General features: G+C 43.1%; 1 protein-coding gene across 1 annotated transcript in view; it reads left to right on the forward strand.

Moving 5' to 3' along the window:
* idua (alpha-L-iduronidase) overlaps positions 1 to 7915 on the forward strand; it is a 269569-nt gene extending 261654 nt beyond the window's left edge. The window contains exon 14 of the mRNA XM_060851644.1: positions 5063 to 7915. Coding sequence (XP_060707627.1) covers positions 5063 to 5166 — 104 coding nt within the window. The 3' untranslated portion in view covers positions 5167 to 7915. The remainder of the gene's footprint in view (positions 1 to 5062) is intronic.
* Positions 7916 to 18082: the final 10167 nt, after the last annotated feature.

Genomic DNA, 18082 nt, shown 5'->3' on the forward strand with positions numbered 1-18082 from the left:
GGAAATCTGGTCAGCATGGATGAGTGGGGCTGAAGGGTCTGTTTCCCTGCTGGATGACTCGACAATTTGGCTAAGAGGAAAATCTCCAATTTGCTGTAAACATATAAACTTTAAAAGATCTTTATAAATTAAATAAAAACCACAAACTTTTTTAATGGTGATGTTCTACTGATATGAATGCAGCAGAGCAGAAAGAATAGTCTGTTGTTGCCTAACACTGAGATTTGAAATGGAATCTTTGGTATAGGCAGCATACACTATCAATACCATCAAGGTTTCATCTTGACTAAATAGGAAGATACATTGAAAATTTTCTTCAAGCATAAAAGCTGTACCAAAATTGTACACAGTATTCCAGATATGATCTCATTAAGACTCTATACAATTGCAGTAGGATATCCTTATACCTATACTCAAATCCGCTTGCAGGAAAAAGCAACATAGCCTTTGTTTTCCTGATTTCCTACTGCATTTGCAAGTTAGCTTTTAGTGATTTATGCATGACATCCATATCTCTCTGGACAGCAAAACTTCCCAATCTCTTGCCATTTAAGTATTACACTGTAGTGCTTTCTTCACTGTAAAAATGGATAACTTCACAGTTTTCCACACTATATTCCCACTCAATCAGCCTGTTAAAATCCTTTGAAGCTTCATATCCTCTTCTTCATAACTCTCATTTCCATCTAGTTAAATTTCATTATCAAATTTAGAAATATTGCATTAGGTCCCCACATCCAAATCATTCCTATAGATCGTGGAGAGCTGGGACCCAAAAATGACCTTTGTAGTTTCTCAATAGTTATAGCTTAGAATCTGAAAGTGTTTTACTTTTTGCTACTGTCTGTCTTCTGTGCCTTAACTAATTGTCAATCCATGCCAATAATAACCCTGTCCCATGTGATCTAACTTCCCTTATTAACCTGAATGGGAGCTTTTAAAAATCCTTTTGAAATTCAAATACACCACAACTACTGATTTATCTAGTCTGCTAGTTACATCTCAAAAAAAACTACAATTAGTAGGTCACACATGATTTTTCTTTCACCCATGTTGGTTTTACCCAATCCAACTATTGTATACTAGGTTCTGGATCGGTGGTGCTGGAAGAGCACAGCAGTTCAGGCAGCATCCAAAGTGCAGCGAAATCGACATTTCGGGCAAAAGCTCTTCATTCCTGATGAAGCGCTTTTGCCCGAAACATCGATTTCGCTGCACTTTGGATGCTGCCTGAACTGCTGTGCTCTTCCAGCACCACTGATCCAGAATCTGGTTTCCAGCATCTGCAGTCGTTGTTTTTACCTTATTGTATACTAGGTGTCTAGTTATCACATTATCACTAAATATCAAGTTATCAGGCTGCAATTCCACATTTTCTCTTTCCCTCTTTTCTTAAATAATGGGATTATGTTTGCTGAGTTCCAATTTTTCAGAATCTATAAAATTTCAGAAGATTACCAACATATTCATTACCTCTTCCAACACTTCAGATTCAGAGAATGCATCAGCCTCTGGTTGGGCGAAAATTGCCAGTTTTCACCAAAACTAATTTATTTTAGTTCTTCAATCTCACTAGTCCTTTACCCTCTAGTATTCTGAGTGTTTTTCCTTTATATATGAGTGCAAAATACTATATCTAAAGTGGAACATTCACAAATTGACTCCTCAACATACTAAAAAGCTAGGAGCAAATTGTTGCAGATGCTCAAATTTGTACTGGAAACAAAAAGTGCTGGAGATCACAGCAGGTCAGGCAGCATCCATGGAGAGAAAGCAAGCTAACATTTTGAGTCTAGGTAACTCTTCATCAGAACTGAAGTGTGGAGGGAGCAACATTTATGCAATAGTAATGGGGAAGGTTTGGAGTGCAGTGAGAAGAAGGATGTTGATAGTTTAGATTAAGTGATCGGAATGCGAGAATGGCAGAACAAAGGTGTATCTAACTGCCAGACCAGAAAGAACAGGCAGTCCCACTGGAGTGGCAAGAGGGGAGAGAGGACATAGTGACAGAGAATACAATCAGCAAAGCTAAAGGAAAGGGAAGGAATAGGTTCACAACGTATAGGTGTTGAACTCAATATTGAACCCAGAAGGTTGTAAATTTCCTAGTTTGAAGATGAGATATTGCTCCTCCAATTTTTGCTGTGATTCGCTGGAGCATTGCAGCATGCTGAGAACAAACACATGGGTATGCAATCAGGACACTGTGTTAAAATGACCGGTACAGGAAGGTCTGGGCCATGCTTGAGCACAAACCAGAGGTGTTCTGCAAAGCACTCACCCAGTCTGCGGTAGTTTTCTCCTCTAAATTGGAGAAACCAGTCTTGTATACATTATGCTGTGCAGCTGTAGTGCTAATCAGGTTTATCCAGATTAAATGTAGAACAAATTTCCCCCAATTACTGCGTAACCCTTGTTACAAGCATCTCTGATTTCCTTACTGCATTCCCACCACTGCTTGGTAGTTTATAAATAATTCCTCCTCATATTTGCTGCCTCTTGCTGTTTCTAAATTCGAAATAAATGGATTCTATATCTTCATCTTCTGACCAAGATTCCATTTCTCTAATATGCTGATCTGATCATTTATTAACATTGCTACACCACCTCCTTTTCCTTATCCAGCTGGAATGTTGAATGATGTTGAATGTTAAATTCCCAGTATTGGTCCCCCCAAGCCATTTCTCTGTAATCGTAACTAGATCCATTTGCTTCCATTTGTTCTGTCAAGTCATCTACTTTGCTGTGAATGCACTGTACATTCAGGTACAATGTCTTTTAATTCTGTCTTTTTATTATTTTTGCAATCTCTACCTGTATCTGCTGATGCACTCTTAAGTTTGTAAGTTCCATCCCTTCCTGACACATTCAGATTATCAATTTCCTTATTATTACCTACTGTATTGCTTTGTCCTAACTCTAATATATCACATTTTCCTTCACTTGAACCCTCAACTCATCATTTAGTTTAAAGCTCTCTCTGCTGTCCTAATTATACAACTTGCCAGAACATTGGTCTCAGTATTCTTCTTGTGAAATGATACTCCTGCCTGTACCCTAATAATCAAAATCCATTTCCCTCACATGAATCTTTGAGCCTTCCCATTTAACTGCCTAATCCTAGTTACTCTAATTTGCTCATATGTTAGGTTCTGCTTTATATGTTAGACCCTTGTTATTCATACTTTGTAAGCAGAACTTCTTACCTAGGTCTGCTTATGTCGTTGGTGCCTACATGGACCATGACAACTGGATGCTCCTCTCCCCCTACAAATTCCTCTCCAGTCCAGTGCAAATGTGCCACATTCTGAGACTAGACAGGCAACACAGCCTTCTGGATGCATTTTCTCGGCTGTAGGGAACTGTGTCCCTTTATACTCTACTATACCTGACTATATCATAGCCTAGTACCTGCACCACAATGCTATGGTCATTACACTCGTCCAATCTGCAGTCTCTATCGTCATCCATAAGTTTCTCACCTGTTAGCCGATTGCAAGCGTTGAGGCTCCTACTATCTTCCTGTTCCCAAATCTGCCCGATTCCCAGTCACACCCCGCTGTTCCTGACTATGGATCAAATCAGATAAGCCTATCCCAAGGGGTGTATCCACATCCTTGAAGAAAGTGTCCAAGTGACTTTCCTCCTCTCCCCTGTACAATGTTTGCTACTACAGTCTCTAACTCACTGACTCTGCCATGTATTGCAAACATGTTTTCCTTGGATCTACTAGGTCCCACATCCTGCAGCCATGGCACATCACCTGCACTGTCAGCTTTATTGAATCCAATTAGTGAATGATTTTATTGAGTAAATTAAAGTCTTGTCTCTAGTACTGTGTACTTATATTCTTAGTGTTTCAATGAATATTCTATTTACCTTGATTAAAATTTCCTAGTTGAGATAAAAAGGAAAACTTCACCATCCAGTCTAATTATCTTTATTACTCTTCATAAACATTACTTCTATTAGTACAGTCTTACATTTACTATAATTACTTGAATTTTAAAAAATGACAAAAATACTGACAATCAATTTCCTGTTTTCCTTTTACATTGTGTTTTGACTTATCTTAGAATGCCATCAGTTTGCTCTAGAACTACAGTTTTAAATGGACTGAATACTCCTTTAGGTGTTGCTGTCTGTCTGTAGGACCCCTTCTCTCCCACTCTTCCAAGTACACCACCTGTCTTCTGGTCCTCTTCTCTCCTGTTTTGTGATGGATCATTTTTCCTGGCCGCTGGTACAATTGTATGGCCTAGATTTTAAGGCTGCCATCCTCAGTGTGAAATGGTAGTCACGGTGTGAAATGTAAAATTGGGCACCATCACACTGGTAAGACAAAGGAACTGCCAGTCATTTGATTGACCTACTACTTTGACAGGGGACTTACTGTTGATAGAGGTAGCAGTTTGTCTCAAACCAATTAAAGGAGCATCGACCATGGCTTGCCCTCCACCTTTACATTCCCTCCTGCACCATAAAATTCGATCCAGTGTATTTTTGATTTTTTTTATATCTAGCTGAAGCTTCAATAAGCTATTGAGAGTGGTCTGGCTAGTGCTAAAGTACTTAGTTGTTCATTTAAAAATCTCAGCTGAGAAGGTGTTGCTTGAAGGCCTTCCACAAAGATGGGAGGAGAATGATACTAAAGGAGTCCATAACCCCAGGGGTCTTTAGGGAGCAATTTTCTTTCTTTAACTTTAGCAAGGACCAAATATTACTGAAATCTGACACAGCCTAATGGCAGGGAAAGAACAGCATCACTCAAAACTGTCCAGGCAACTGCAGTGGATCTTAACTTCTAAGTGCATGGTTCTTGGCTCCTAACTTGTATCTCATGATTAGTGACAGTAAGCAATTTGCACTGCTGTGCTCCATGAGGAAAGTTATTGATCTCTTAGATAGCTTATTTCTCAAGAAGAATTCAGAAGTTTGTTTTAACTGGAAAAGGATCCTGGTGGAATTAGTGTCCAAACTATAGCCCCACCAATATTCTCAGCTTAAATGTGTTCAATCTACAGGAAGTTTGGTATCTGATATGTTTTCCTTCCTTCAACAGAACTTCCACAGGTGTCCGGTTTCTATCGTATTCGTGCAGTGGATTACTGGGGCAAACCTGGACAGTACTCTGACCCTGTTCAATATATTGAAGGGAAAGATTAAAAACTTTATAAAGAAAAGTTTCACTATCTGGGATGGAGGAGTAAATAAATGCATATGCTTCCTCTAAATGGGTAATTTAGTTCAATAAGGTCAGGGTATATTACAATCACAAGGCTTGAGGTTAACCAATTAGCTTCCATGGCTAGTGGTTGAGGTGGAAATATTGAAATTGGACAGATGGACAAAGGAAAGTAGTTTCAACTTTGAAATAAAAGAACTTAGAAAATAGGTGCAGGAGTAGGCCATTCGGCCCTTCGAGGCTACACCACCATTCATAGAGTCATAGAGATGTACAGCATGGAAACAGACCCTTCGGTCCAACCCGTCCATGCCGATCAGATATCCCAACCCAATCTAGTCCCACCTGCCAGCACCCGGCCTTTAGTTGCCCCTTAGGTCTCTTTTATACCTTTCCCCTCTCACCCTAAACCTATGCCCTCTAGTTCTGGACTCCCCCACCCCAGGGACAAGATTTTGTCTATTTATCCTATCCATGCCCCTCATAATTTTGTAAACCTCGATAAGGTCGCCCCTTAGCCTTCGAAGCTCCAGGGAAAACAGCCCCAGCCTGTTCAGCTTCTCCCTGTAGCTCAGATCCTCGAACCCTGGCAACATCCTTGTAAATCTTTTCTGAACCCTTTCAAGTTTCACAATATATTTCCAATAGGAAGGAAACCAGAATTGCATGCAATATTCCAACAGTGGCCTAACCAATATCTTGTACAGCCGCAACATGACCTCCCAACTCCTGTACTCAATGCTCTGATCAATAAAGGAAAGCATACCAAACGCCTGTTTTACTATCCTATCTATCTGTGACTCCATGTTCAAGGATCTATGAACCTGCACTCCGAGGTCTTTTGTTCAGCAACACTCCCTAGGTCCTTACCATTAAGTGTATAAATCCTGCTAAGATTTGCTTTCCCAAAATGCAGCACCTCGCATTTATCTGAATTAAACTCCATTTGCCACTTCTCAGCCCATTGACCCATCTGGTCCAGATCCTGTTGTAATCTGAGGTAACCCTCTTCGCTATCCACTACACCTCCAATTTTGGTGTCATCTGCAAACTTACTAAATGTACCTCTTATGCTCACATCCAAATCATTTAAGTAAATGACAAAAAGTAGAGGGCCCAGCACCGATCCTTATGGCACTCCACTGGTCACAGGCCTCCAGTCTGAAAAGTAATCCTCCAGCACCACCCTCTGTCTTCTACCTTTGAGCCAGTTCTGTATCCAAATGGCTGGTTCTCCCTGTATTCTGTGAGATCTAACCTCGCTCATCAGTCTCCCATGGGGAACCTTGTCGAACGGCTTACTGAAGTCCATATAGATCACATCTACTGCTCTGCCCTCATCAATCTTCTTTGCTGCTTCTTCAAAAAACTCAATCAAGTTTGTGAGATGTGATTTTCCACGCACAAAGCCATGTTGACTATGCCTAATCAATCCTTGCCTTTCCAAATACATGTACATCCTGTCCCTCAGGATTCCCTCCAACAACTTGCCCACCACCGAGGTCAGCTAATTTGCCCATCACTGAGGTCAGGCTGACAGGTCTACTGGCTTGTCTTTACCATCCTTCTTAAACAGTGACACCACGTTTGCCAACCTCCAGTCTTCTGGCACCTCACCTCACCTCACCATCGATGATACAAATATCTCAGCAAGAGGCCCAGCAATCACTTCCCTAGCTTCCCACAGAGTTCTCGGGTACACCTGATCAGGTCCTGGGGATTTATCCACCTTTAACCATTTCAAGACATCCAGCACTTCCTCCTCTGTAATCTGGACATTTTGCAAGATGTCACCATCTATTTCCCTACAGTCTATATCGTGGCTGATCAAGCAATTTCAGTATCCTGTTCCTGCTCTCTCTCCATACCTCTTGGTCCTTTTGGCTACAAGGGCCAGATCTGGCTCCCTCTTGAATATATTTAATGAACCGGCCCCAACAGCTTCCTGTAGTAGAGAATTCCACAAGTTCACTACTGTCTGAGTGAAGGAATTCTTCCTCACCTCAGTCCCAATGGCTTACCCTTTAATCTTTGGCTGTGACCCGTTATTCTGGACTTTCCTAGTATCGGAAACATTCTTCCCATATCTAGCCTGCCCAGGCCCATCAGGATTTTATCTGTGTTTATGAGATCTCACTTATTCTTCTAAATTCCAGTGAGTACAAGCCCAGATGATCCAATCTTACCTTATCTGTCAGTCTTGCCACCCTGGGAATCGGTCTGGTGAATCTTTGCTGGGCTTCCTCAATAGTAAGAATACCCTTCCTCAGACTAGAAGACCAAGACTGCACACAATACACAAGGTGTGGCCTCACCAAGGCCCTGTATAATTGCAACAAGACATCATTACTCTGATACTCAAATCCTCTCACTATGAAGAACAGCATGCCATTAGCTTTCCTCACTACCTGCTGCAGCTGCACGCCAACCTTCTGCACCTGTTCCACCATAACAGCCACCTTATCTGAATGGAGGCAGTTTAAAATCTACATTCTGGTTTTTGCCACCAAAGTGGGTAGTCTCACATTTATCCACCCAGTATTGCATTAGACAAGTATTTGCCCATTCAGCTAGCCTGTCCAAATCACCTGCAGCCTCTTAGCAACCTCCGAACAGCACACAATGTCATCCAGCCTAGTGTTGTCTGCAAATGTAAAGATATTGAAATCAATTCTTGTGGTTAAACATGGACCTAAAAAAGCTTGTTTGTAAATTGTAACTTCTGTGCATTTCTCTGTATGAAATAAATACATATTTTTTTCCACATGTGTGTATGCCTTTCAGTGTAAACTTGTCTTTCAAAAAGCCAGAAACATAGAAATGGACCAAGGTCCATCTCATTCATTTATGACCAGGTAGTCACATGAAAATGGAATTACTGAATAATCATAGTAATCAATCTTAATACATTTATTTACATATTGAAAAATAACAAGAAAAATCATTGTGATGATCAGTTTTGGGGGCCATAATCCAGAAGCCAACTTTATCTCCCAAGAATGTTATGTTTAGCAGACATGTCTCCAGTTGCCTCAAACCTTTTTTAAAAAATGTCTAATATGAATTTGATTCAATCAAAGCTTCCACCATTTTCCTTGTGGGGAATTTCTGTAGATTGACTGAACTATTGAGGCTAATTTTGACTTTGTTAAAATATTAAATAACATAGAAGAAAGCCTTCCAGCTGATCCATTCTGATATCTCACAGGAAGAGGTTGTTTACTTTGTACTTTTACCTTTGATTTTGCACATAAATCCAAACGTTCCTCACCATCAAGTGCCTGTATATCTCCCTTTAGCAAGAATCAACTCATTGGTTATGGAGAACTTAAGCAGTATTGTAAATATATCCAGTTTCTCAAAACTGTTCATCTTGCATTTGTCAGAACAATTCACAGGACATTAAATGCAAAAGGAAAACAAGCTGTTTATACTGTATGAGAAAAGAATGCTGATTGTTGGGGATATTGGCATGAAGAATGCGCCAGTTGGATGATGGTTAACAGCTAACCCCCAAACTTTGTTTAAATTTAAACTGTGCAGGTTGGTCAAGGTACTGCCCTGAAAAATAAACTGGAGAATGGCCATCACCTGTTTTGAGTTGCAATAGGTACGTTATGTATACATGTTGCTTCTGTCTGAAAACATGGCATTATTTTATGTAACTTATGCACACATGCATTACACTAAGTCTTGACAATCCGAAATTGGTTTTCAGAATTAGTCTTAGCACATTCTGGATTGTCTAGTAAATATTGTCCATTCACAAAACCATATCAGATGGTGAGCACTGTGTTTTGAAATTTGCAAGTTTCTTTTGTGGCACTTTGTAGCAGTACCAAATGGCTGACAGGAAATTCTGTTAGGTATGATCTATATTTTCATGCATTGGCATTTCTTGCAAATTGTCGTATTGAGTGCAGGATGAAAGTTTCAAAAAAGGTCTATTTTCAAAAATAAAAATTATTTATGCAAATAACTTATACCACCAATTCAGCCATACCTTTCCAGATCCTAACAACTCTCTAAGTGAAAATATTTCTCATCTCCCCTCTTGATCATCTGCAAATGATTAGGAATCTAACATTCTCATTGTCCATCTCCTGGACAAAATAGTTTTTCTTGATATTCTACTATCAAAAACTCTCATCATCTTGAAACCCTCTATTAATTCACCTTTATCCTTTCCAGTTCCAAGGAGAACAGACTTGACTTTTACTTGTAACTGAAATCTCACATCCCTAGAGCCATCCTGAAGCGTCTTTATTTATTGCTATCCTTTACCAAGGACTTACAAAACTGATACTGCTACCTACTCAACCAGATTCAGGATTGTTTACACAAATTAAAAGAATTAACTGATCTAAAGCTGACCTTTGGAAATTCCAATACAAATGAAATCCAAGTCTAAGAAATATCCATTCATCCTTTGCTTCATTTCTCTAAACTAATTTTTGTCTGTCTTTTGTGTGAATGGATCTGGAAACAAAGGTTTTTGGTTTATAGTATAGACAGATTAGACAACTGTTATTTTATTGTCCTCTGTTAATAAATTGCTAAGTATTTTGTTTAAGATAGAAACCAGTATTTGGGATTGATTATTCAGAGAGTCTGGGACTGATTATTCAAAAGTCTGGTTCGGGACCATAGGAGTCCACTTTGAGAGTCTTTGAAGTTTTAAGTTTTACTGTGTTGTGAATACAGAGATGGGAAGGCTAATTTAGTAAAGTTGCTTCTATATCATAAGGTAAAAACAAGGACTGCAGATGCTGGAAACCAGAGTCTAGATCAGAGTGGTGCTGGAAAAGCACAGCAGGTCAGGCAGCATCCGAGGCGCAGGAAAATTGACGTTTCGGGCAAAAGCCCTTCATCAGGAATAGAGGCAGGGTGCCTGCAGGGTGGAGAGATAAATGAGAGGAGGGTGGGGGTGGAGAGAAAGTAGCATAGAGTACAATAGGTAAATGGGGGTGGGGATGGAGGTGATAGGTCAGGGAGGAGGGTGGGGGATGATAGCACAGAGTACAATAGGTGAATGGGGGTGGGATGGAGGTGATAGGTCAGAGAGGAGGGTGGGGGAAGGTAGCAAAGAGTGCAATGAGTGGATGGGGGTGGGGATGAAGGTAATAGGTCAGAGAGGAAGGTGGAGTGGATAGGTGGAAAGGAAGATAGGCAGGTAAGACAGGTCATGGGGACAGTGCTGAGCTGGAAGGATGAAGCTGGGGTGAGGTGGGGGGAAGGGGAAATGAGGAAACTGGTGAAATCCACATTGATGCCCTGGGGTTGAAGTGTTCCGAGGCGGAAGATGAGGCGTTCTTCCTCCAGGCGTCGGGTGGTGAGGGAGCGGCGGTGGAGGAGGCCCAGGACCTGCATGTCCTCGGCAGAGTGGGAGGGGAAGGGGGCGGGTGGAGGGGGAGTTGAAATGTTGGGCCACAGGACGGTGTGGTTGATTGGTGCGGGTATCCCGGAGATGTTCCCTAAAACACTCTGCTCGGAGGCGTCCAGTCTCCCCAATGTAGAAGAGACCGCATCGGGAGCAACGGATACAATAAATGATATTGGTGGATATGCAGGTGAAACTTTGGTGGATGTGGCAGACTCCTTTAGGGCCTTGGATGGAGGTGAGGGAGAGTTTTCCACCATGAGTCATAGAGTCATAGAGATGTACAGCACGGAAACAGATTCCGTCCAACTTGTCCTAGCTGACCAGATAGCCCAACCTAATCTAGTCCCACCTGCCAGCACCCGGCCCATATCCCTCCAAACCCTTCCTATTCATATATCCATCCAAATGCCTTTTAAATGTTGCAATTGTACCAGCTTCCACCACATCCTCTGGCAGCTTATTCCATACCACCTTCTGCTTGAAAAAGTTGCCCCTTAGGTCTCTTTTACATCTTTCCCCTCTCACCCTAAACTTATGCTCTCCAGTTCTGACTCCCTGACCCCAGGGAAAAGACTTTGCCTATTTACCCTATCCATGCCCCTCATGACTTTGTAAACCTCTATAAGATCACCCCTCAGCCTCCGACACTCCAGGGAAAATAGCCCTAGCCCATTCAACCTTTCCCTATATCTCAAATCCTCCAACCCTGGCAACATCCTTCTAAATCTTTTCTGAACCCTTTCAAGTTTCACAACATCTTTCCGATCGGAAGGAGACCAGCAAAATTCCAACAGTGGCCTAACCAATGTCCTGTATAGCCGCAACATGACAGGCCTCCTGTCTGAAAAACAAACCTCCACCACCACCCTCTGTCTTCTCCCGTCAAGCCAGTTCTGTATCCAAATGGCTAGTTCTCCCTGTATTCCATGAGGTCTAACCTTGCTAACCAGTCTCCCATGGGGATCCCTGTCGAATGCCTTACTGAAGTCCATATAAATCACATCTACTGCTCTGCCCTCATCAATCCTCTTTGTTACTTCTTCAAAGAAAACTCAAGCCATGTTGACTATCCCTAATCAGTCCTTGCCTTTCCAAGTACATGTACATCCTGTCCCTTAGGATTCCCTCCAACAACTTGCCCACCACCGACATCGGGCTCACCGGTCTATAGTTCCCTGACTTGTCCTTACCACCTTTCTTCAACAGTGGCACCACGTTTGCCAACCTCCAGTCTTCCAGAACCTCACCGGTCGATGATAAAAAAAATCTCAGCAAGAGGCGGCACGGTGGCACAGTGGTTAGCACTGCTGCCTCACAGCACCAGGGACCTGGGTTCAATTCCCGCCTCAGGCGACTGACTGTGTGGAGTTTGCACGTTCTCCCCGTGTCTGCGTGGGTTTCCTCCGGGTGCTCCGGTTTCCTCCCACAGTCCAAAGATGTGCGGGTCAGGTGAATTGGCCATGCTAAATTGCCTGTAGTGTTAGGTAAGGGGTGTATGTAGGGGTATGGGTGGGTTACGCTTCGGCGGGTCGGTGTGGACTTGTTGGGCCGAAGGGCCTGTTTCCACACTGTAAGTAATCTAAAGTAATCTAATCTAAAGGTTCTGCAATCACTTCTCTAGCTTCCCACAGAGTTCTAGGGTGCACCTGATCATGTCCTGGGGATTTATCCACTTTTATGTTTTTCAAGACATCCAGCACTTCCTCCTCCATAATATGGACATTTTTCAAGATGTCACCATCTATTTTCCTATATTCTATATCTTCCATATCCTTTTCAACAGTAAATATTGATGCAAAATACTCGTTTTGTATCTCCCCCATTTCCTGTAGCTCCATACAAAGGCTGTCTTGCATTGGAACCAATGACATAGGAAAGGAAAAGGTTGAGATCCTAAAGGGAGATTGCAGAGAGTTAGGCAGAAATTTAAAAAGGATGTCCTTGAGAGTAGTAACAACTGGATTACTCCCAGTGCTACGAGCTAATGAGGGCAGGAACAGGCAGATAGAGCAGATGAATGCATGGCTGAGGAGCTGGTGTATGGGAGAAGGATTCACATTCTTGGATCAATGGAATCTCTTTTGGGGTAGAAATGATCTGTACAAGGAGGACGGATTGCACCTAAATTGGAAGGGGACTAATATACTGGCAGGGAGATTTGCTAGAGCTGCTCGGGAGGATTTAAACTAGTAAGGTGGGGGGGGTGGAACCCAGGGAGATAGTGAGGGATCTTTGAGAGGCCCCATTCTCTCCCTAGTTACCCTTTTGTCCTTAATGTATTTGTAAAAAATCTTTGGATTCTCCTTAACTCTATTTGCCAAAACGATCTCATGTCCTCTTTTTACCCTCCTGATTTCTCTCTCAAGTATACTCCTACTGCCTTTATACTCTAAGGATTCACTTGATCTATCCTGTCTCGACCATAACCACCTTATTATTCTTACATATTACTGAGATCTCCTTACCAATTTGTTTCTCAATTTTCCTCTGACTGTTAGGGGGTCTATAATTCCCAATAAGGTGATCATCCCTTTGTTATTTCTCAGTTCCATCCAAATAACTTCCCTGGATATATTTCTGGGCATATCCTCCCTCAGCACAGCTGTAATGCTATCCCTGATCAGAAACGCCACTCCCCCTCCTCTCTTGCCTCCCTTTCTATCCTTCCTGTAGCATTTGTATCCTGGAACATTAAAAGCTGCCAGTCCTGCCCATCTCTGAGCCCATGTTTCTATCATTGCTATGATATCCCAGTCCCATGTTCCTAACCATGCCCTGAGTTCATCTGCCTTCCCTGTTAGACCTCTTGCATTGAAATAAAGGCAGTTTAATTTATCAGTCCTACCTTGTTCTCTGCTTTGTCCCTGTCTACCCGGATTGTTTGATTCGCCTATGTTCTCAACTGTACCAGTCTCCTCACTATCTACCTGGCTCCCACCCACCTTACTAGTTTAAATCCTCCTGAGCAGCTCTAGCAAACCTCCCTGCCAGCATATTAGTCCCTTTCCAATTTAGGTGCAATCCGTCCTCCTTGTACAGGTCATTTCTACCCCAAAAGAGCTTCCAATGATCCAAAAACGTGAATCCTTCTCCCATACTCCAGTACCTCCGCCATGCAGTCATCTGCTCTGTCCTCCTATTCATACCTTAACTAGCTCATAACACTGGGAGTAATCCAGATATTACTACTCTCAAGGACCTCCTTTTTAAATTCCTGCCTAATTCTCTCTAATCTCCCTTCAGAATCTCAACCTTTTACCTTTCCATGTTGTTGGTTCCAATGTGGACAATGACCTCCTGCTGGCCCCTATCCCCCGTGAGAACATTCTGCACCCTCTCTGAGACATCCTTGATCCTGGCACCAGGGAAACAACACACCATTCTGATGTTTCACCGCTGGCCACAAAAACGTCTCTGTACCTCGGACTAGAGAATCCCCTCACACAATCTATCTCTTGCCAAACACATTTTCTCACTTTGTCTTAACCAATTCAGCCCATTAACTACATGCTCTACTGCTTAGTGTGCTTCACGTCCAATCCCATCCTACCAGGCACCATTCCCAGAACAATTCACCACTGAATAGATATCCATCAAAATACTAACATCTCTTCTGCTTGTGCCATTTTCAAAAACCCCTTATACACTCAGACAAGAACTGCCAGCATGGAACTGCATAGTTCTAGAAATTTGCCCCAGAGAAAGAAGGAAAAAATTGACACTCCCACGACGTGCATGTCAATGCAATACAGCACAAAAATGGATGCTGTGAGCATCCGGTCAGAATTGGTGAGCGTGCTCAGAGATATTGATATCACATGCCCAACGTGGAAGCAAGCAGCAAGTTGAATTCATCAGGTGCTCATGCAGATTTCCAAGGTGTGTTTTCTCAGTCTGTTTAGCATATTTGTTCAAATAGGAAGCTAAATATTAAACAGGTGAATTGGACTGTTAACAAGCTGGCTTCCCTCTTAATTGGCAACTCACCTACCAAGTGAGAAACTCATCTTGCTATTTGCAACAAGCATAAATGTTGAAATGAGATACTGCCAAAGTCAAAATTGGCCAGAGAGAATTCTCGACCGATTCTGCCATAACGTTTTCCATAGTCAAAGTTGCTCAGACCCCTTTAAGATTCTAACTGTAGTGGGCAACCCCACTGTATATTGCTAAGAGCAATATCCTTATATTAAGATGGTCTTTATTTTTGTTGCATTGGTTGATAAAAGACTGAGTTATGTCTATTTCTGGATAAACACATTGCATAACAATAGAATTCTTATTTTCTTCTCTATTATTTCTGAGCAAATGCTCTTTAAATTTCATTAGAGTGTTTGCTACAAAACGATCACATTTATGATACATTTCAGAATGAAAACTTTTCCAAGGCCCAAGCATTATGTCTGCAATTAAAAAGTACAAAAAGAATTTTGATTTGTGATAGCCAACTACTTTTGACCAGGATATTTCCTAGGGTATTTAAGTTATTTTCAACTGTAGATATAATCTCTCTTTATAATTCAATTTTGTAATGTAAGTGTTCTGTCTTCAGAAAAGTTGTTTTTCTCATTAGACTTCAAGGGCAGGCACCTAAAATAAAAATGAATTAGTGAGAAATGAAATAAGGTCATCAGGTATTTGGTTAAATTAAAAAACTCTATTATTTTCTAAAATAATCCTATTAATTTGTGTAGCTCTAATCTCAGCCTCCACCAGTGACTATACTGGAGTGCTTGAGGTCAAGGGAAGATTCCTTCACTTAAATACCATTCACCGGCACTGACGCCTCAATGAGTATAACCCAGACACCCTATCAGAGCAAGAGCTACATACTACACTATTGAGCAGCCACTTGTAATCACTTTAACACCTCAATATCGATTAAGTTAAATGGGCACTTGAGTATATTTTTCTTTAGTCAAGATTAGAGTGGTGCTGGGAAAGCACAGCAGGTCAGACAGCATCCGAGGAGCAGGAAAATTGACAATTCGGCCAAAAGCTCTTCATCAAGAATGAGGCAAGGAGCCTCCGGGGTGGAGAGATGAATGGGAGGGGGGGGCTGGGAAGAAGGCAGCTAAGAGTACAAGGCATTGATGGAGGTGGGGGTAAAGGTGAGACTCATGGAAGTCCTTGTAGAGAGAGGAGGAGAACTTCTTTAAGGTGGGCATCCTTGCAAGAGGATTCACAGTAAGGCTAAAGTGAGGACTACAGATGCTGGAGATCAGAGTCAAGATTAGCACAGCAAGACAGGCAGTATCCAAGGAGCAGGAAAATTGAAGTTTTGGGCAAAAGCATCTAAAAGGATTTCAATGAGTCTCATCTTCATCCACCTATTGTACTCTTAGCTACCTTCCACCCCAGCCCCACCCCCTCACATTTCTCTCTCCACCCCAGATGCTTGCTGCCTCTATTCCTGATGAAGGGCTTTTGCCCGAAACGTTGATTTTCCTGTTCCTCGGATGCTGCCTGACCTGCTGTGCTTTTCCAGCACCACTCTAATCTTGACTCTGATCTCCAGCATGTGCAGTCCTCACTTTCGCCTATATTTTTCTTTTGTAGGATTGTTTCAAACCTTTATACTGAGCTGTGATTTGAAAACTGGTGCTGTACGACATGCTTGCTCAAAGAATGAATAAATTTCAATGTTTCAAAGAAAAAGGCCCTTGTGGTGCAGAGGTAGAGTCCCTACCCATTAACCGAGAGGCCCAGGTTCAGGTCCCACCTGCTCCAGAGGTGTGTAATAATATCTCTGAACAGGTTGATGAGGAAAGATATCCCAAATAAAGCTCATCAAATGCAGAAAGCATCTGGTTTACCTATTGAGAGACAAAGTCAAGGTTCCTAGGTCGCTTCACATCCACAGAGGAATAATGCTTATTCCAGAGCAGGCTTACCCCATCGTCTGCCAAGTTTGTAATATAACATAGAACAATCCAGCGCAGAAAAGGCCCTCGATGCTGTGCCGACCTGTGAACTATTCTCAGCTCGTCCCCCTACACTATCCCAAAATCATCCCAGGGTGGGGGTGGGAAGCAGTCCCAAAGCACGGGGGGGGGGGGGGGGGGGGGAGCAGTCCCAGAGCATGGGGTGGGGGTGAAAGCAGTCCCAGAACACTGGGGGGGGAAAGCAGTTCCAGAGCACGGGGGGGATAGCAGTCCCAGAGCACGGGGGAGGGGGGAATAGCAGTCCCAGATCACGGGGGAGGGGGGGGGGGAATAGCAGTCCCAGAGCACGGGGGGGGGTAGCAGTCCCAGATCACGGGGGGGGGGGGGGTAGCAGTCCCAGATCACGGGGGAAATAGCAGTCCCAGAGCACGGGGGGGTGGGGATAGCAGTCCCAGAGCACGGGGGGGGTGGGGATAGCAGTCCCAGAGCACGGTGGGGGGGGGAATAGCAGTCCCAGAGCACGAGGGGATAGCAGTCCCAGAGCACGGGGGGGGATAGCAGTCCCAGAGCAGGGGGGGGATAGCAGTACCAGAGCACGGGGGAGGGGGAGCAGACCCAGAGCAGGGGCCGGCACAGGGAAAGCAGTCCAGGGCAGCAGGAAGCAGTCCTGCAGCAGGGCCCAGCGTGGGGGATGCATTCCCCGAGTAACGGGCTGCACGGGGAAGCAAAGGCCCCTGACTCTGGAGCAGCTGTGAGCCCCTGTGGTGTGGACTGGAGTTTTGGACCGGAACAGGCACAGGTGTTGGACTGGGTAAAAACAATGACTGCAGATGCTGGAAACCAGATACTGGATCAGTGGTGCTGGAAGAGCACAGCAGTTCAGGCAGCATCCGAGGAGCAGCGAAATTGTTGGACTGGGTCTGGCAAGGACGGTCTGACCACGTATAGAAGCCCCTGTGCTGAGCTGTTGCAATGTCATGTGTATTTGAATTTTTTTTATCTGCCTGTAATGCCAATCCAATTTTTCTTTAAACACTGTAAAGTAATGCAACCATGTTTCTTTTTATTCCTCTTTTGTATCTTAAGACTTGTACCTAGGTACCTGTACCCAAGATGGCACCAGAAAGAGGTGACATTGGAGAACTTTTCACTGTACTCCTGTACTTTTGTACTTGAGCACACATGACAAGAAAGGATATTCTATTCTATCCTGGAGTTACTTGGCTAGAGGAGGGAAGGCATTAAATCGTCACTCGGCACACTGCCACCCAATTAAATCCCCACCCACTACATCCAGACTGGGCTCTGGAGAGGGCATCATTAGTTCAGTAATTATCTGAATTGTGACGGTTGTTATATTGAGGATGGGTGGTAATTTAGTGAAATGTTATTCTTTGAGCTGATTTCTGATTTTTCCGGAGGTTAGGAATGCTGGTGGTCAACTGGCACCACCCCCCACCTTTTCCTCCGCTACATCGATGACTGTATCGGCGCTGCCTCGTGCTCCCACGAGGAGGTTGAACAGTTCATTCACTTTACCAACACCTTCCACCCCGACCTCAAATTTACCTGGACCGTCTCAGACTTCTCCCTCCCCTTCCTAGACCTCTCCATTTCTATCTCAGGCAA

This window comes from Hemiscyllium ocellatum, chromosome 36 (genome assembly GCF_020745735.1).
Source record: "Hemiscyllium ocellatum isolate sHemOce1 chromosome 36, sHemOce1.pat.X.cur, whole genome shotgun sequence".
NCBI classification, from domain to species: domain Eukaryota; kingdom Metazoa; phylum Chordata; class Chondrichthyes; order Orectolobiformes; family Hemiscylliidae; genus Hemiscyllium; species Hemiscyllium ocellatum.